At 56.0% G+C, this 19,760-nt stretch overlaps 1 protein-coding gene across 12 annotated transcripts in view; it reads right to left on the bottom strand.

The window, feature by feature from the left end:
- Positions 1–112: 112 nt before the first annotated feature.
- Positions 113–19,760, bottom strand: part of FGFR1 (fibroblast growth factor receptor 1) — a 48,168-nt gene continuing 28,520 nt past the window's right edge. Inside the window, exons 3-18 of one of the 12 annotated variants that reach the window (XM_079908901.1) lie at positions 14,825–15,094; positions 13,387–13,476; positions 12,919–13,091; positions 11,170–11,293; positions 9,919–10,109; positions 7,903–8,047; positions 5,656–5,858; positions 4,555–4,700; positions 4,202–4,323; positions 3,663–3,773; positions 2,946–3,136; positions 2,163–2,285; positions 1,956–2,026; positions 1,551–1,688; positions 1,254–1,359; positions 113–1,139 (exon numbers count right to left, since the gene is read on the bottom strand). In XM_079908901.1, the coding sequence (XP_079765027.1) occupies positions 963–1,139; positions 1,254–1,359; positions 1,551–1,688; positions 1,956–2,026; positions 2,163–2,285; positions 2,946–3,136; positions 3,663–3,773; positions 4,202–4,323; positions 4,555–4,700; positions 5,656–5,858; positions 7,903–8,047; positions 9,919–10,109; positions 11,170–11,293; positions 12,919–13,091; positions 13,387–13,476; positions 14,825–15,094 (2,381 nt within the window). In that variant the 3' untranslated portion in view covers positions 113–962. Of the gene's footprint in view, positions 1,140–1,253; positions 1,360–1,550; positions 1,689–1,955; positions 2,027–2,162; positions 2,286–2,945; positions 3,137–3,662; positions 3,774–4,201; positions 4,324–4,554; positions 4,701–5,655; positions 5,859–7,902; positions 8,048–9,918; positions 10,110–11,169; positions 11,294–12,918; positions 13,092–13,386; positions 13,477–13,829; positions 13,931–14,824; positions 15,095–19,760 lie in introns of those variants that run through there. The other 11 variants (XM_079908902.1, XM_079908898.1, XM_079908897.1 and 8 more) reach the window with 11 other exon arrangements.

The following is a 19,760-nucleotide window of genomic DNA, read 5'->3' as shown; positions in this document are numbered from 1 at the left end:
GTGGGGACCACAGAGAGCACGCAGTGCCCTCTGGACAGACAGCCCCAGAGCCCGTCAACCTTGCTCCTCTGCAGCTGACATTCTCTCCCGTGTCACACAGCCCGTATAAAAATGAAGCAGCAGCAATTTTTATTGAGGGACCTAAACTGAAAATAGGTTTAGAACATAATTTAAAAAAATAAAACAGCAAAAGTAGCAAAAAATATATGACCTTTTTAAAAACATTTTCCTTTTTTTTTTCTTTTTTCTTTGTTTTTAACATATAGCAACTGATGCCTCCCAGCCACCAGGAGCATCTTACCCAATGGGTAAATCTCTGGTAACGACCCTTTTAAAAAGACATGTAAATATATACTCAGATTTATACACTTTGTGTTTTCTTCATAGCTATGTACAAAGCCCCTGCTTTGGGGCTGGGCCCCAGGGCCACGACACTGCTCCTGGCCTTTGCGTCCCCATCCTCCGGTACCAGGTATTTGGTCAGCAAAGCAAATTAGTATCGGAATTAATAAGCCACTGGCACCATCCATCTGGAGCAGAGGTCGCCTTCCACGGAGGCCCGAGTGCTGACCACCCCCCCTCACTCCTGCTGTAGCCCGAGGACCGGGCACCCGCCACGGGAACACAGGCTGCATGGAGCAGACAAAACCAACACAGAAAAGCTCGGTCAGCTCTCCCTCGTGTGCTGCCCGTGCCCCCACTGCCTGACCCTCCAGGCAGTGCCAGGCGGCTAGGAGGGGTCCCGGTCCAACATCTGGGACGGAACCAAGTGGCCATCAACAAGTCCCCGCCTCCCTGCTCGTCTGTGTCAGCGGCAGGCTGAGAGGAAGAGGAGAGGGGAGCTCGGGGGCGACAGCTGGCTCCTGCCAGCAGGAAGGGCAGAAAGGAGGCGGCGAGTCCAGCGGGAGCGGGGCTGGGGCCGTAGCTGAGGATGGAGTCCGGGGAGGGGTGCGGGGTGCTAGTCAGCGCCGTTTGAGTCCGCCATTGGCCAGCTGGGCCGGGTGTCGGGGCAGACAGGGCTCCTCGGGCAAGGGCTCGTGAGAGAAGACGGAATCCTCCCCAGAGGAGCAGGTAGAGCTGCGGGTGTCGGGGAAGCTGGGGGAGTACTGGTCCAGGGGCATTGATAGGTCCAGGTACTCCTGTGGGAGGGGACAGAAGGACGCTGGACCCGCACTCTCCCCCCGGCAGCGGCAGGAGGAATTCAGAGAGAACCCGGCCGGCGGGGCCTGAAGGTCTGGGCAGGGCAGCCTCACCTGGTTGGAGGTCAAGGCCACTATGCGGTCCAGGTCTTCCACCAGCTGCTTGAAGGTAGGTCTTTGAGAGGGTACCGCGTGCCAGCAGTCTCGCATCATCATGTACCTGAGGCAGGCCGGTGCGGGCGGGGGAGGGAGGACCAGAGCTGATAACAAGGCTCAGGGAGGAGGGACCACGGGAGGAGTGACCGGGGAGGGCTGCGGTGTCTGACCACGCACCCCTTCTTCCCTCTGCCTGCCCAGCCCATCTCTCCCGCAGGGCCCAGGCCTGGACCCCAGGCATCTTCTCTGGCTTACAGCTCATTGGTGCAGTTACTGGGCTTGTCCATACGATGACCCTCCTTCAGCAGCTTGAAAAGCTCCTCCACAGGGACGCCAGGGTACGGGGAGCCGCCCAGAGTGAAAATTTCCCACAGAAGCACCCCAAAAGACCACCTGTGGAGGAGCGTTCCGGGCACAGAGCTAGGCCACCCTGCAGTCCTTGCCGCTCTCCCTCCCCAGCACGGCAGGCACGCCCCCTGAACCCGGCCCCAGCCCCCAACACAAGTCCCTAACCCCAGGGGACTCCAGGGGACCATGACCTCCGGGAACAGAGTGAAGGGGCACATACAATGTTTTTTTCTCTCAGGGATGGAATGCCAGACTCTACCGCCCAGGAAACTCTCTCCCGGCATCCCTGGCAACTGCTTATTTCAGACTCACACGTCGCTCTGGTGGGTGTAGATCCGGTCGAACAAGGCCTCGGGTGCCATCCACTTGACAGGCAGTCGGCCCTGCAAGCAGCACGGGGACACTGGCGGTGGCCCGGGGCAGGCGGGGGCACATGCAGGGCTGGACGTGGCTCACCCCACCACAGCGGAGCGGAGCCCCGGGCAGAGGACGGGCACCGAGGGCGGCGCCAGCACTTACGTTGGTTGTCTTTTTATAGTAGTCGATGTGGTGGATGTCACGAGCTAGGCCAAAGTCTGCGATCTTCATCACGTTGTCCTCCGTCACCAGCACGTTCCTGGCGGCCAGGTCTCGGTGTATGCACTGCGGAGCCAAGAAGGGAAGACGGATGGGAGTGAGGAGGGCGGGGCGCAGGGGAGGGTCTGCAGCTGTCTGTGGGCCCGCTCCCCTCGCAGGCCTTCGCCCACCTCACCACTCGACCTCCCCGAACGGTCCAGCTGCCCGCTACGATGGCCCTCGCCCGCACGTCAGAGCCAGCCGTCCAAACACCCCCAGCTCTGGGCCCCTCGATCACTCCAGCAAACCCTCCATATCGACCCCTTTTCCTGCCCCTCCCAGCTCTTAGCTTTGGATTTGCACCCAGCAAGCGGAACCTTTCGCTTCTGTCCAGTGTGTACGCGCTCTCACGCCCCGTCTCCCTGGGCGAAGCACATCCACACCAGGCTGGGTTCAAACAAAGCAGCATTTACTGAGCACCAAAAGCTGTCCTTAAGTCTCGCACGGGACCTCATTTTCCCCCGTAGCCGTTCTACAACGCAGGCAGTAGTATTCTGACTTCACGTTTGAGGAGAAGTAAGGAGGCGGCTGCCTGGGGCTGCACAGAGAGTGCCAGTGCAGGGACTGGAACCTAATCCACCCTGACCCCAGGGCCACAAGGCCGCACTGGCTCGCCTGACTCTGACGTCCCCTAAGAGCGGCCCGCACATCCCCCACCCCAGCCAGGGGAGCCTTCAGGAACCACACCTTCTTGGAGGCGAGATACTCCATGCCTCGGGCCACCTGATAGGCGCAGGATACCAGGTCCTTGGAGGACAGCTGCTCCTCGGGATGACGGCTGGGGTTGTAGCAGTATTCCAGCCCCGGCGGCCTCCGGGCCTGCAGGTACTCTCGGAGGTTGCCCTTGGAGGCGTACTCCACGATGACATACAGGGGGCCTTGGGGACACGAGGACCGAGAGGCCGTCAGGGCCGCCACGCAGGCACACGGGCCTAGTTTCACCCCAGGAACTCTGCCCCCAATGGCACTGGGGGAACTGCGAGCCTGTTCCCCAAGCCTAACCTCCCCTTTTAGGGAACCCCGCAAATTCATTCCAACTCCCCAAAGAAACCCAGCAAAATCATTCTCCCCTGCACAGTCCAGGAAGTTCCCAAGCAAAGCTGGGGGCAAGAGCCCTAACCTAGACCACAGTAACTCAGCTGTTCCTGTCCACACAGTGTGTGTGAATGCTGGTACCTGTATGAACCCCAATGGGCACCAGCCCAGACCCTGAGAAACACATTCCAACTACTGCTAAACCAAACTCTCCTCCCAACCCACTTCCCGAAGCGTGGCTGAGAGATGCCGGGTCGCTGACACCCCAGCTAGTTATCTGCTCCCCGACAGACAGGCAGCAGGAAGCCCGGGGTTCCCGCCTGAGCCCCTTCCCGACACGGGTGGGAAGCCTGCGGGCTCAGCGCCTACCGTCCTGCGTGCAGGCCCCCAGCAGGTTGATGATGTTCTTGTGTTTCCCGATCATCTTCATCATCTCCATTTCGGAGATCAGGTCTGACAGGTCTTTCTCGGTTGCATCCGCTTTATGGACAAGTCAGAGAAGGGAATTGAGACTAGTTTGCATTGGAAGGCAGGCCGACAGGAGAAAAACTCAGGGAGGGGATGAAGTGAGCACCCAGGGGTCCCTTTTCTCTGGGACTTGCTTCTCTCCTCCCTTTTTCACATCCAGATTTATCCTCCCATCCCTCTTACGAGAGCCGGTGTCTCCATAAGTGGTAATGAGTAGGGCAGAGGCTACGTCAGGAAAATCAGTTGGCAACGGGATCTAGAATAAACACCTGATGACGACCCAGGTGGATGCCAAGGAACAAAGTGAGAGCATAGTGATCTTGGGGTGCAGAATGCCCCCCACTCCCGGACATCCCTAAGCAGGCCATGTAGCGGGTGTGGGCAATGGCCCGCTTGGAAAGGGAAGGGATTGTTTCTGCAGGGACACGAGCATCACTTACACTTCAGCATCTTCACAGCCACTTTGGTCACCCGGTTGGGTTTGTCCTTGTCCAGCCCAATGGCCTCCGCCAACACCACCTGCCCAAAGCAGCCCTCTCCCAGGGGTTTGCCTAAAACCAGTCTTTCGGGGAAACAAAGGGTGGTGGTATAAGCCGGGGGCGGTGAAGTTCAAACCTGACAGGACACCCCATTCCTCCCCGCCTCCACGTAGCCCCCCCAACCGAGAGCAGAAGGTAGAAATCATCATCTCTGATGCACCTGGTGCACCGTCGCTCCCTGGAAGGTCGGAGCACACACCACTGCCAGCGTCAGAATAACGAGCGGGGGTTCCCCAGAAAGGGGAGAGGGTTACCTGTCCCGAGGCAGCTCCCAGCGAGGGTCTTCAGGAAGCTCGTATTCAGAGACCCCAGCCAGCATGGGGGTCCCGCTGGAGGAGAGACGCGAGGGCCGGACCAGCAGGACCCCAGAGTTCATGGATGCGCTGGAGTCGGCCGACACCTACGGGGAAGCGTGGGGTCACCCTTCCAGCGGGGACGGGGATTCCTCTCATCCCCAGTTAGGGCTTTTTGCCAACGGCAGAGGTATGTACCTGTCATCTGATGCTCCTTCCCCAGCACAGAGTGGCAGAAAGGCCACCGGGGGTCGGAAGACCTAGGTTCTAAAACTGACTTGTTTTCCCCACTAGCCTTTCTGGGCTTTGATTTACTCACCTTTCACATGAGCGTTCCAGACTGACACTGCGTATCTTACCATTGCAGTAGCAACTCTATTCTTGTCCCCATTCTTTGTGAAAACCCTGCCCCGGATTAGGGATTCCTGACTCCCAGAGCTCCTTCCAGAATTAGCCCAGCTCTTAGCGAAGGTGGCCTCCTTTCACATACCTTCACCCTCCGTTCCATTTCTGGGATGAGGGGTGCACAGGAGAGGGAGGGCATCTTGGGACCAAACCCAGGTCCTCTCCCCCACTCTGTACCTTTGCACCTCTATTCTCCTCACTTTTTAATTTTTTTGGCTGTGCCTCGTGGCTTGTGGGATCTCAGCTGCCCGACCCGGGATCGAACCCGAGCCCTTGGCAGTGAAAGCGTGGAGTCCTAACCACTGGACCGCCAGGGGACTCCCCACCTTGGCACCTCTAATGGGCCCTGGGGGGCAGTTCAAACTCGCAGTACCAGTTGTGCACTCAGCCCAGCTAGAACCGTCTTCCAATCCACATGCCGGGTGAGCAGGTCACCGTGGCTGGGGTAAGATGGGCTCACGGACCAGAACAGCTTGGAGCCTGACTTGGAGCACTTGGGACAGGACATTCCCCTGCCCTGGCCCAGAAGCCAAAGCCCGAAGCAGCTGGCTGGGCACCGTGGCGAGGACAGGGCATTAGAGGGTCCCGGGGAAGGCCCCGAGGCACAGGGATGGCGCACAGCATACGGCAGAGTGTGCAAACCCCCCATCTACTTTCTGTTACCTGTCTGCGCAGAGGGATGCTCTTGGCCAGCTTGTGCACGGCCATCTGGCTGTGGAAGTCGCTCTTCTTGGTGCCACTCTTCATCTTATAGATGATGACAGACCCCACCATGCAGGAGATGAGGAAGGCCCCCGTGCAATAGATGATGATCTCCAGGTACAGGGGCGAGGTCATCACCGCCGGTCTCTCTTCCAGGGCTGGGTCAGTGCGAACAGGGTGTTAGCGGGCTCGGGGCGGGGCCCGTCCACTAGGGTCCCAGCTCCATAAGAAACTCAACACCCATCTCCTCTCCTCTGGGAATCTTCAGGGCAGAGAAGAACCAAGCCAGGTCCCAGCTAGGATTGGGGCTCTGGCACTGAGCACACATCAGACGTTCTGTGATCGCTGAGGTTTCCTGATCCTGACTCGTATCCCAAGAGGGATGGACTGTATCTTGCTACCCGAAGCCCATCCTCGTGAACTCAGGAGCCCTCCTTGCTCAGCGGGACGGCTGGGCTGGAAGGGTACCTGGTGCCCTGCCAGAGACGGCTGAGAACTCGCTTGTGCTAGATGCCTTGCAGAGGGTCCCCATGAGAACTCGGCCCTTCTCTGCAGCGCCTGAGCACTGTGTCCCCCTATCACAGGGGACAGCTGAACCGTCCATCGACCTTTCATCACTGACAGCCCACAAGTACCTTGAAGGCTCAGACGGCACCTCACCCATGTGTGCAGGCCACAGCGCCTGGCATCTGGTGGCGCTCACAGCATGGGGACAATGAAGGGGAGGGAAGGGAAGAAGAAAACCAGTGTGTATCCTGACTTCGTCTCTCAGCTTCACCTAACGTCACCTGTGTCAGGCCAGACGTGGAAATATCCACGCCCCGCCAAACCACAGGCAAAACTAACTTAGTTTCCAAATACGTCTGGACTGCTAAAGGTGGAAAATGTAAACTTCTCTTAAGACTTCTACTCACAGGTCTAACTCCTGAAGCTGAAGAAGGACGTGGAGGGGGGTTGTTTTATTCTCTTCTCCGTTTAGAATCTCGCCCTTCCCATCCCCACAGAAGCCCGTGCAGTTTAAGCCCCCTTTCCCTCCCACGCGGAGGCTGGGAGGGTTCCAACCAGCACCACTTCACAGAACACACATTCCCCACGAGGGGAGGGTCCCTCTCCCCCCACAGCTCTCCACCCACTCCTCCCCTTTTAAAGACCCCCGCCAGCCACAGGGGCCAGCACCCCGAGGACCTCCCCCGGGAGGCCCCAGGCATGACCCCAAAGGAGCCCAAAGGGAACCTCCCGAGGCCCGACGAGGGGACGGCAGTGCTGATAACAAGGAGAAGCGGTTCTGTTTTTCTCTTTCCCCAGCGTCGAGAAACACAGACAACCAAGTGGGAGCACACACGGGACAGAGACAGCGACGAGGAGAAAAACAGAACGCTTCTCTCCCTCCAGCGGGGGTGTTATCAGAGGAGGAGAGAGGGAGAGAGGAGACAAGAGGACAGAGTCTGCAGGAACCAGAGCAGCACAGCGCACAGCCCACGTGCAGGCCCTGCAGAGGCACCAGCCCACCACCCCGAGCAGGCTGCAGGCTCCTGCCTTCCCGGACCAGTGCACACAGCTCCCCTCCGGAGAGAGGAGACGTCGGAGCCAAGGAGGATAAATGGGCACCATCAGGCCCCCTGTGCTGCCTGGGAAAGGACTCGCTCGATGCAGCTCCAGTCCACTGTCTGGGTCTGGGTGGAACCTCGCTCACTGTGAGGTGGCAGCATGGGAGTTAGGAGAGCACGATCCTTGCCAAGAGCAAGCCCCTTGTTCCAGGGTGCCCACGTTCAGTTACAGGGGGAGCGGGCCCCGAGGGTCCCTACGTTCAGTTACAGGGGGAGCGGGCCCTTCTGAGACTTTTGGGGGGTGCTGGCGATCAAGGATCAGACAAGCTAAGGAAGGCCGCCGGACCCAAGGAGGGAAGGAGCCTGCCCTGGAGGAGAGCCCAGCTGCAGGTTAAATCCAGATCCCACGCATGCATCGCACTGGCCCAGGCGAGAGCCAGAGGCAGGCACACAGGTGGGACACCTCCGCGTTCCTGCATCACGAGGAAAGCACCTGTGTGAACCGAGAGGCTTCGACCTGCAGAGCCGGACAGGTTGCTGGGGCCACCTGCTGGCCCTCGGAGCCCGGCTCTGTGTCTCCCCCAGCCCCGCGATGCATGCTCCCCCCGTGCCCATGGCGAGGGCAGGACATCGAGAGGAGAAGTACAGTGTATACCTTCCAGAACGGTCAACCATGCAGAGTGATGGGAGAGTCCGATAGAGTTACCCGCCAAGCATGTATACTCCCCCGCGTCCTCAAAGGAGACATTCCTTAAGTGCAGCACTTCCATCTCTTTGTCGGTGGTATTAACTCCGGCCGTCTAGAAGAGACAACGGAAGCAACATGGACAAGCCCGGGACCTGAGACCTCTCAGAGGCGCAGAGGGAGGGAGGGAGGGAGGGAGGAAGAGGAAAAGGAAAAAACAAAACAAAAAAAAACCAGAGGAAGAAATGCTCCCCAGCGTCTCCTTTGCAACAAGGAACAAACAAAAACCACCAGGCAGCGCGAGACCTGTTAGAAGAAGAGAGTGGGACCCTGAGGAGGAGCTCGGCAGACCTGAGACGACACGAATGGCTGGTTACACCCGTCACCAGACGCTGGCAGCCCCGGCCCGGCCCGGCATGCGGCGGCGAGCGCATGGAGAAATGGGGCCCGGAGCGTGGGGGGCTGTTTGGTTTCCAGAGGGCACACACAGGAGGGGTGGAGAGGGCGGCAGCCACACACGCACACACGCCCGCAGACGCTGGTCCACTCTTGTCTCCATCACTCAGACCCTCTGTCTGCATGACCAGCCGGGACGCACCCCACACACAGCCAAGGAACACACACAAGGCACAGAGGGGGCGACACCAACACAGAACCAAACCAAACCAGCCTCCCAAGGCCGGGTATTTTTCCATGGCTCCGGGCACTAGAAACACAGCAGGGTAACAGGGGGAGTGGGGCGCTGGCCTCCCCACCTGCCCCAGCAGCTCGGGGCCTCAATCGAACTCCCAGCACAGGGGCCCCTCCAGCTCCCCGTTACCTTTTGCCACAGGTCTGGTGACTGTGAGCCACGCAGACTGGTGAGCTTCACCAATATAATTGGAAACCTTACACACATACTCCCCGCTCTGGGCCTCTGTCACATTGAACAGGGTCAGCACCTCCGCATCCGAGCTATTTATCCCCGAATGCTGGAACAGACCAACGACACGCCATCAGTTGGGCCAACACTGAGATGTGGCTGTATTTTGCTTCCACGCAGGCCCAGGAGCTAAGGCAAAGGGAGGCTGGAGTGAGACTCGCCATCTTCCCCTTGTCAGGACAACACAAGCGGACTTTGAAAGTCCAGAGCAGTTGACCGAAAAATAAACTAAAGAAAAAAATCACTGCCCCCGAGCAAACGTTCTGTTGGTGTTAAACCCCCTCCTCCAGGACGAGGGCAGGGACTGTGAATGGAGAGGGCGGCCAAGGCCAAGGCCAAGGCCACGGCCCCGCTTCCTACAAGGCAGTTTCAGCACCCGAGGTGAAGAGCGGGGTGGCCGGAAAATCTCTGGGATGGCCAAGCCCGGGAGGATGAGGTCTAATGCTGGGACCAGCAGGGAAACCACTTTCCCAGCTTCTGGTGACTTCCTGTTGCAAGATCCACTGGAGAATTAGGCAATTAGCTTCCCTGGATTAATGGAGCATTCAGGGACAATCAAAAGTCTGGGGGTGGGAGGAAAAAGGAAGAAAATGCCAATTACTCCTGAAACCGCTGAGGACTGACCTGTGGCCTTTGCTCTTCCAACCCTACCTAAGCCGTGCCTGTCATTCAGCCCACGTGCCAGAAAGAACGTGACTTGGGAACCAGGCAGAGACTGGGTGATGCTGCCTAGAAAGGCTGTGGTCATGGGCAATGGAAAAGCAGGAATGCCAACGTCTTCCTGGAGTAGCTGACCCCAAAGCTCGGGTACAGTCACTGTTGATGCTCTTTAGAAACCAGCAATGCCCACCCCCAGCCCTTTGTGCCCCTCACGCCTCCACCCGTGACCTGCCACTGGTCCTGCGGAATGTGGCTGGGTCCCCATTTAAGATGGAGCCTGTATCCAAAGAGAAGGGATGGGGCCCCATCGTGGGCCCTGAGCCTGACCACAGCAACCCGGGGCCCCGGGAGATACAGGCCTCTTTCTCAGAGCCCAGCCCACGGAGACTGGGGCCAGGGATTACCTTCAAGATCTGGACATAAGGCAGGTTGTCCGGACCAATCTTACTCCCATTCACCTCGATGTGCTTTAGCCACTGGATATGGGGCTGCGGGTCGCTGTACACCTTACACATGAACTCCACGTTGCTGCCCAGGGCCACTGTCTTGTTGGCTGGCAACCCTGCCTGCAGGATGGGCCGGTGAGGGGACCGCTCTGTGGAGGGAGGGAGGGGAGAGGCTCGTCAGGCTCTGCCACGGCTGCTCCTGGCTGAGATGCTGACAGAGGGCACCCCAAAGGCCACCAAAGAGAAGCACTCCCGGACCTCGGCCCAGCCTGCCCGTCCTTAGCTAAAATCACAGTCACTTAGACGCTTGCTGTTCAAAGTGTGGTCCAAGGGCAGCAGCGGCAGCATCACCGGCTTGTGAGAAACATCGAATCTCAGACCCAACCCCAGACCTCCTGGACCGGAAGCTTCTTTTTACAAGACCATAGCCTCAAAGCCGAAGCAGAATGCTGGCTGGGTAACTCTTTACCTTAAGGTTGCTAGAGAATGAGACTCAGAACCTCTAGAAGGAAGAGGCTGCAGTCACAGCACCCAGAGGCGTGACATTCTTCCTAGTGTCTCATGCACTGGAGTCTGGAGTCTGCATTCACCTGGGGCCTGTCCTCTCTGAGCCTCTCAGTCTGCTCTTCCGTACAGTGGGAACAACAGCGCCTCTTTTTTTTTTTTTTTTTTTTGGCGGTACGCGGGCCTCTCACTGTTGTGGCCTGTATGCGGAGTACAGGCTCCGGATGCACAGGCTCAGTGGCCATGGCTCACGGGCCCAGCCGCTCCGCGGCACGTGGGATCTTCCCGGACCGGGGCACGAACCCGTGTCCCCTGCATCGGCAGGCGGACTCTCAACTGCTGCGCCACCAGGGAAGCCCAACAGTGCCTCTCTTGCAGGGGTGCCAGGAGAATTGCCCGTGGTGTAGTTACTGCACCCAGCAGACCGCTGGCATCCAGGCAGTGACAGCTACTATTAAGCTAAGTTTACCACCACTACTCCAGTCACCTCCTGCAGGAGGGACTACCAACAGCACCTGTCACTTTACAGTGAGTCTGTGGCATGGCTCATCCTCCCACCTCTGTTTACAGGTAAGGAGAGAGGCAGGTGGCAGAGCTAATAAATGCCACACCATCCGGACTCCAACCCTAAGTAAACCTGGCTCCAGGCTGTTTTCTCAGCGTCCCTGCTCTTCCCTCTAAGCTCCTACTCCTGTCCCCTCTTACCCACGACATCAAGCTGGTAGGTGTGGTTGATGCTGCCATACGCGTTCTCCACGACGCAGGTGTAGTTGCCCTTATCAGAAGGCACCACGGAGTCCATTATGATGCTCCAGGTGGCATAACGGACCTGAGCGGAAACATGCCGAAGGGTTCTACTGCGGGTCTGGAGGAAGAGGCGGTGCTGGTGCCCCGAGGCGCTTACCCTCCAATCAGAGCACGGAGGACGCAGCCCTGCTGCACAGTGACCCCAGCCCATTTATACTCTGCAAGAAGGCATCAGGCAGACGGGTGTGAGGACCCAGAAAGTCTCCCCACAAAGGCCAAGGCCATCGTGATCTGTACAAATGTGCCTTTTGCACCCTCCCAAATACACTGGGAACTTCCCCAACCCTGCACCCCTGTCCACCCTGTTCTTGTGCCAGAACAGCTCCCCGCTACGAGTCCAGCCCTGCCCGCCCTTGACATCTCGTTTCAAAGTCCATCTCCTCTAGCCCCATCTCCGGCCAAACCTGTTCTCTCCGTCCCTCTGTACCTTGCAGGTGCAGTGCCCACGGATATCTGCCATCTTATTAGACAGAATTCTGTATGGGCAGGATACTGCCTCATGAGACTCAGAGCACAGAGCCTTGCCTACAGCAAGTGTTGGGTGAATTAATTTAAACAGTTTCCATATTTTTTCTGATCTCCTTTGCTTTTCTTATACAAGAATAATGAGAAAAGAGCAGCTAAGTGAAATGGAAGAGAAACAGGAACGATAAGAATGATCAGAGACTTTAAAGCAGGGATTAGATGAAGATGTTCTTCCTGGAATTGTAAACGGGCAAAGGACACGAATAAACAATTCCCACAACAGGAAATGGAAATTGCTTATGAACACATGAAAATTCTAAGTTCGTTACTAAGCAAAAGAGCCCACAGAGAACAATGCGATACTCTCATCTATCAAATTTGTTGGCAAAGGTAGAGTGAGCTTGTCATTCTCATACTCTGCTATGGGAGGGAAAATTCATCTTCTCTTTGAGAAAGTAACTGTTACCACAATAAAATAAAAAATAAAATCGCACCCCAACTGATTACATCATCCTCCATTAGAGCAAATATCACAGTAAAATTTTATGTCTTCCCATTGTACTTTGAACTCTGTTGCCTAGTACATTTTCTGGAAAGACATGTGTTCAAGAAATGTTCATGTAATAAATGAATACATGAATGAATGGATAAAATTACCTAATTATCAGGAAAAACAAGTAATTGGGTAGCATGCATCAAGGGCTTAAAAACTGCTTACACTTTGATCTAGTAACTTCCCTCAATCTGTCCTAAAGAAGAATATTTTAAAATGCTGACATAGACTTAAGCACAAAGATATCCACCGCAACATTATTTACAGCAGTGAAAAACTGGAAAGTAACTAGCATTGCAAAATAGTTCATTAAATTATGGAACATTTTAATACCAGGATATTATAAAGCCATGAAAAATTATCTTTCAAACACATGACAAAAGATTCATGTTATAATGTTAACAACTGACAAGAAATTATACAGACGTGATCGTCCAAGTAAAAACCGTAGGTATACACAGAAAAAAAGACTGAAGAGTTTTAAGTTTATATACACTTTTTTGTATTTGAAAGATTTTTAATTTTATAGATAGAAAGCGTTATTTAACACAATTAAAGCATATAAAGAGGGATTTTCTAAGCAGCGGCTCCTGTTCCCCTGATTCTAACTTTCATATCAACACAGGTACCTTGTAGCCTCCGATCCTGTGGTCAGGCTTGAATTCTTTGCCATTTTTCAGCCAGCGCAGCGTGGGGTTCGGGGTCCCACTGGAAGGGCATTTGAACTTCACTGTCTTGGCAGCTGGCACCGCGTGCAGTTTCTTTTCCATCTTTTCTGGCGACGTCCAGTAGGGAGCCACGGCTGCCCGGGGAGAGCCGAGATAGAGAGATAGAGAGAGAGAGAGAGAGAGAAAGAGAGAGACACGGGCAGGGCCTGGTCAGGCTCAGGAGCGAGGGCCTCCGCCCTCCCGCCCACCCGCCCACCACCTGTGGATGACGCCTGCACTGCTCCGGACCCCGAGGGATCCCAGGGCCAAGCACTGTGACCCCACATGCCCCCTCCTCCCCTTCTCCAGACAATCACCCGAGCGCCCCTCTTCCCGTTCAAACCCAACACCCAGGCCCAAAGGGCGGTAAGGTAGGAAACAGTGTCTCACGCATACGGTTTGGTTTGGTGTTATCTGTCTCTTTCTCCTCTGAAGAGGAGTCATCATCGTCATCATCGTCCTCCGAGGAGGGGAGAGCATCTACGGGAAGGAGAAAGGGGTACTGACGTCCCTCCAAGGGAACAGGGGCTGGCGAGATTCCCATCCAATCAACAACCACCCAAGGAACACAAAGGCCAGTCCAGTTATAGATGACCGCAGCTACCCCTCCCCATACTGTCCCCCGGCCCCACTCCTCCCTTAGTGCCTGTCCCTCGGAGGGAGAGACACGGTTTATTTAAGAACTGCACGCTCTGTGCGTGTTGCCCTCCTCCACCGACCCCGACGCCCTGCCCTCCTCTGCCCAGAAGAAGCCTTCACACTGGGCAGCTCCACGGCGGGCAGGTGGGCTCTCTTCAATTTAACTCCACCCTGCATTCAGAGGCTCACTCAACTCAGCATCGCCTGGATGCGCAGGGTCTCAGAACTAGCAGCCAGGGAACCTGTGTCCTCCTTTGGAAACCCAGATCTAGGCACTGCGGCCAGAAGCCATTTCCGAAGCCACGGGCTGAACGACGTGGAGTTGGATTTTTCCTAGCACGCATCTGCTGAGGTCTGGGAGCTGCCCTTCTTAACCAGAGCAGACAGGGAGCCCACAACACAGTCCGCAGCTGCCAACACCTGTCCCCAACAAGTATCCACCCCTTTTAGCATGTGGTCACCAATCAGGGTTCATGCCAGATCTTTTTCCAGTCCTTTCTAGTGCTTTTGGGGGTCTGGAGGGAAAAAAAGGAGGCAAGTCCCTCAGTTAGGGGCAGGTTCTAGATGACACCCGGGGGAGGAGATGCCAGGCCCGCACCCGGGGACGCACAAACGGCATAAAGACAATTTCAGCTCCACCTTATTTAATCCTAAGGTTTTGTACAAGTCGCATCCTACAAGTGGCAGATCCCCAAAGTCACAGAGCCCTAGGGTTCCCTGGCTGCCCTAACAGCTCTGGAAGCCGTGGATACGGCGGCGCACCTGGGTCATCCCCCATCACCCGGGGACCTCACCACGTATTCGGGGGTGCTAATTACTAAGCCCAGTACCAAGTCCAAATGGCCAGGGAGTGAGAGGGTGGAAGTTGCCTCGGCCCTCGTAGCACCCGGAGGACTGGGCAAGCTGTGGTGGAGAAATCACAGTGTCTCACTGCCCCCGATGTGTCCGCAATCACCTCCGAGGTAGGTCCCGGAAGCCCCTGCTCTCTGGCCTGAGGCCGGCACCACGGGTCACCCCTGAGAGCTAAGCCACGCGGCGGGCAGGGAGCGATGTTAGTGGGCAGCAGCTTCTGCAGCAGAGTAGGGGCAGATCACAGCCGGGCAGAGGGCCTGCCTCCCCCCCGAAACCAGCAGACAGGGTTGGAGGGCAGGGGGTCTGAGGGAGGGGGAGGGCGGGCTTTGCTACCAACCTGAGACGTTGACGGAGAAGTAGGTGGTATCGCTGCCCGAGGGGCTGCTGGTCACGCAGGCGTAGAGGCCGGAGTCGGCGGGCACGGAATCCCGCACCTCCACCTCCTCCCCCGTGATGCGGGTGCGGTTGCTTTCCACCAGCTGCACCCCGTCCCGCAGCCAGTTGATGCTCTGAACATCGTCCCGCAGCCGACAGCGGAGCTGCAGCAGGTCACCGGGGTGGACCAGGAGGGACTCCACTTCCACGGGGGCTCCCCAGGGCTGGGCTGCTGCCGCCACAGGGGCCGGGAAGAGGAAGCGGGGTGGGGGGGAGGGGGGAAAGACAAAGGGCATTATGCCAGCCGCACTGAGTTGCAGCATCCCAGGGGCTACGGAGCTGGGGAGGGGGGAATGGGAAGATGGGTCAGTCGGGAGACGGCTGGCTACCTGGGCACCCCCATCGCTTCCTCTCCACCCCACTCCTCCAGAGGGCAAAGGAAGAAAGAGGCAAAGTTAGGAAGCAGCTGCAGCAGCATTAAGCGGTTCAGGGTTCATTTCTCTCCATCCTAGGGGGGCAGCCGGCCCTTCCCAGGACCCCTGTGCGTCCAGAGTGTCCCCTCCCCACACACTCAGCTCTTTGCCAAGAGTGGCCGCTTCCCGGAGGAACACCCCGTTTGCTTCTGGCTGGGGCAGCCTTACCCCTTTCCCTCGGAACCGTTGAACAAGCCCGCCTGCCACAAACCCAGCAGCCCCCATCCACGTGGGGGGCAGTTTGTCATGGGAGGTGTCTGGGTTCAAGTGATTTAGCACTGGGGGGTCTGAGCCCCGCAATGGGTCTGATGCACAGGGTGCATATGTGGGAGAGACAGCTCAAGGGAAGGTCAGCTCAGGGGAGCCTCTAGCTAACAGGTGTTGGGCCAGAGGATTCGGACCTTTTGACTATATTAGGAACGGAGGCCGGCAGCTGCCACAAAACCCACACTTGCTCTGGCAGCAAAAGCCATTGCACACAAAGCTCCTTTCTCCTCGTCCCACTGCAGGGCTCCCCCTCTCCAGCCCCCCACCTTCCTCTCCCCTGCCCCCCTCCGACACACGGGCACACACATCTACTTCCCCTCACCTCTCCTTCCCCAGAGTCTGGGGATCCGCACACCCACCCCTCTCCACCAGCAGCACTGCACTCACGCTAACAAGAAGGCCTGAGGCCGGACACAGAAAGAGGCCACCATCCCAGGCGGACCCTTCTGCACTAACAAGGGGGAAACGCACCTCCTAGTTCCTCTTGGGACATGCAAGCCTGCTCTCGGCATCTTCTGTCCACTGTCCATCGCCCACCAGAAGAACACACCTGCTGCAGTTCCCGTCTACCACCTGACTAGTTTCTGCTGCCTTTTGGAACCTTCCTTCTTTCTCACCATGGGTTCATCACCAGAGGCTCGCCAGGGGGCCCCCTGCCCTGCAGGCCCTGATGAGCGAGGCTCTGAAAGGCACCTGGCCCTACTGCCCTGCCGGGCCTTGCATCTCTGCCTGGCTTGTCCACACACCCTCCGGTTCTCAGCCTGGCTGGAAACTGCCTCAAACCCTTCCTCTCTTTTTTGTTTGTTTGTTTGTTTTGGCCACGCTGCCACGTGGGATCTTAGTTCCCCGACCAGGGACTGAACCCGCACCCCCTGCATTAGAAGCTCAGAGTCTTAACCACTGGACCACCAAGGAAGTCCCTCAAAGCCCTTTCTGACTCCACTCTGGGTCAGGTGCTCTCCCTTCTCACTTGTCACACTGAAGGAAAGTCCCCTTTCTCGACTGGGTTGTGCGTGTGGGGACGTGTCACATTGACCTTCAAATCCCAGCACCCAGTAGGGCCCTGGCACGTGACAGCTCGCAATACATGCACGCGGAATGACGTAACAATGATGCACTGTCTCTTCATCACCTTCCCTTCCAAACTCCCTCTTCTCCTTCACCACCTCATTTTAAAAAAACTCCTGAAGTCCCAAACAGGTTTCTTCTAGAAACCTCACCAATGAAGAAATGAGTGTCCTGGGAGCCAAGAACTAACAGTAGTTTTGCTCAGAGGGGCCTCGGATAAGGCTCAGAGGCCAAGGCTGCAGGCCCCGGCGCCCTTCGACCCAAGGGCTCTGTCTTAAATATTGGGCAAATATGGAGTCATCAGAAAGGGAGTGCTGCTTTCAAAGGGTTTGAAAACCACGAGGCCCGCACTCATTTATTTCTGTGAGTCACGTCAAGAGGAACGCCACCAAAGGGGAGCAGATCACACAGCTCATTAAATATAAGCTTTTGTGGGTCTTGGAAAAAAAGTTATTCTTTCCATTTTTAATGGTTTGTGGTTTTGCCAAAAGAAGGCAGAAGAAAAGCCATTCAGACTTGACCCTTCAGGAGGACAGAAGACGCTCCTGTGGATCAAATCTTATTTCCCTGCAATGACCTCACTGATTAAATATTTTGCAGCTCGTGATCTGTACCAGCCGTTGGTCAAACAGTAAACTCCGGTAAACGCAAATTCTCAGCCTCTGGCATCACAGCCTATTTTGACAGGTCCCAGAAACAAAAAGGTAGCAAGGGGCACACGGGCGTTTCCCCAGGAGAAAGCAGCAAAGGGAGACTGGTCCTGCTGAGACCAAGCTCTAGCTGATTCTAGCTTGGATCCTAAACTTCCCGCTCATTCCAACCAGGACGTGCGAACAAAACTCTCGTACGTGGTCCGTTAAAGCCTCAAGAGCCAGCTTTCTTGTCCCTGCTGCTGGAGGTAAAGCTCCCCCTGATGTTCCAGGCCCTGGTGAGCTGGTCCCATTCATTCTCCTGATCAGTATCCTGTGCTGTGTAGAGGATGTACTCTAACCCCGTGCTTGGCATTCAACACTCGTCACAGTCTGTTCCCACCTCCACATGCGACCTCGTCCGCACTTTCTGCTCCAAGTCTGAATGTTTCCTGCACGAACTGCCTTACTTCTGCCCCACAATGAAACTTACTTCTGCTCAAGACTGTCGGGCATCTCTCTAGAGCCCTCCTACCCACCTACTCAAAGTGTACCATCCGAGACACCCAGGAAGCCTTCTGCTGGCACGAGTGTCTCTACCCTCATTTTCTGTACAACAGTAACCGTCTGAACCACAACGATGCACACTCAGTTCCGTACCGTGTTGCACTGTTGCTTTTTCAAACAACTTTATTGAGATAATAATTCACTACCATAAATTACTTATTCACATAAATTCACCCATTTAGAGTGTATCATTCAATGCTTTTCAGTATATTCACCAAATTATGCAGCAATCACCACCATCTGACTTTAGAACATTTGCATCACCCCCAAAAGAAACCCTGTACCCATTAGGAGTCACTCCCTGTCCTCTCCCCCTCCCCCAGTCTAGGCAACCACTGATCTGCTTTGTCTGTATAGATGCGCCTACGCTCGATAGTTCATATCAATGGATCTGCACAATATACAGTCTTTTGTGTCCTCCTCCTTTCTTTGAGCATGTTTTCATGGTTCTTCCATGTTGTATCATGTCTCAGTACTTCATTCCTTTTAACAGCCAAATAATATTCCACTGAGTGGATATACCACATTTTATGAATCCATTCATTGGTTGATGGAAATTTGGGCGCACTGTTTCCTAACTGTCAAAAGTGTCCATGTCTCACCTAAGAAACAGCCAGCAACTCAGGGCAGAATTGCCTATCATAGTTTTCCCACAGTGCCTAACCACGTCAGAAACTCAGAAAATACTCAGTAGGCCTTGAACTGAAGCTCGCGTCCGGCACAGACTAATTTTTGGAAGAACCAAAAACCAGCTGACGGCTCTTGGGTGATTTTTTTTCATGGCTAATAGTGCTCTCGGATGTGTGTCAAAGTCTCCACTGACAAAGCAGGTAAACACTGCTTTCGTTTAGGAGGTGATGGAACGGTAATGGACCGCTTGCTGCTTTACGGGGCCCTGCCCCTCTATGTCACCCCCTGGAGTAGCAGCCCCGACCTTGGAGAGTCCTCTGTAAGGCGGCTGATGCAGGACATCACTGCTCACCGGCTGCCTGCGACAATCACGTCACTACTCTCCATTCTCTTTCGGTCTTTCCAGGGTCCCCCATTTACGCCCTCATTGGAAAGGCCCTTGTATCTGTGGCTCCATCTCTACTGAGCTGGCCTTTCTCTGGCCGAGACCCATGGACCAGGGCTCTACGTGTTGTTAGCAGTCAAGAAAGGAGCCAACTGACAGCTTTACTGGGCTGGCCATGAACGATGAAGAAGAGAAAGCAGTTTATTGCTCAGCAACTTGAAAAGACATTCCAACTCTTGGAGCACGTGATGAACTGGAATGGGGACGCTGAGGGAGACGGCAAACCCACACACGTGGGGTTATGTGTCCCGCGCTTCCTGAGGGATGGGGAACAGAGGCTGGAGGACATTTGGTATCTGGATTCCGTGGTGACCAGGCTCTGGGTACAATATGCTTGGAGTGCACTGTGGGAAAACGGTGCATCATGCTTCCACGCCCGCATCAGAGTCACCACCATCACCACCGGGAGCTAGATGGTTAGGCTTAGGGTTAGTGCTGAACTTGCACACCCTTAGAGGATTAAGGCCGTCAACAACTTGGCCATCTCTCCAGAAGACAAGGAGAGGACAAAGCCTCCTGCATAGCTGCCTGAATCTGGGGTTCAGGAGCACTGTGGTCCTGGGCAGCTCCTGGGACGGTGCAGCTGGCAGGTGGACTGTGGAAGGCTGTGCAGGCTGGACCTGGTACCCCCTTTAGTGGGAGGGAAAGGGATTCAACCCCGTCCTGCTTCTCTGATGGAGCCCCTCCATCCCCCAGGGGGAATTAGGAGCAGACAGGGGACCCAGACTTTTTAGTAATCCTCAAGGAAGCAGCTAGAGGTGAGGGGCAGTGCTCTCAAGTCTAGGAACATGATTAACGTTCACGGGGCCCTACTGTGTC

Source organism: Stenella coeruleoalba, assembly GCF_951394435.1.
Source record: "Stenella coeruleoalba genome assembly, chromosome: 21".
In the NCBI taxonomy this organism is placed as follows: domain Eukaryota; kingdom Metazoa; phylum Chordata; class Mammalia; order Artiodactyla; family Delphinidae; genus Stenella; species Stenella coeruleoalba.
Note: the sequence above shows the minus strand (reverse complement) of the source record. Positions and strands in the feature narration are given on the sequence as shown.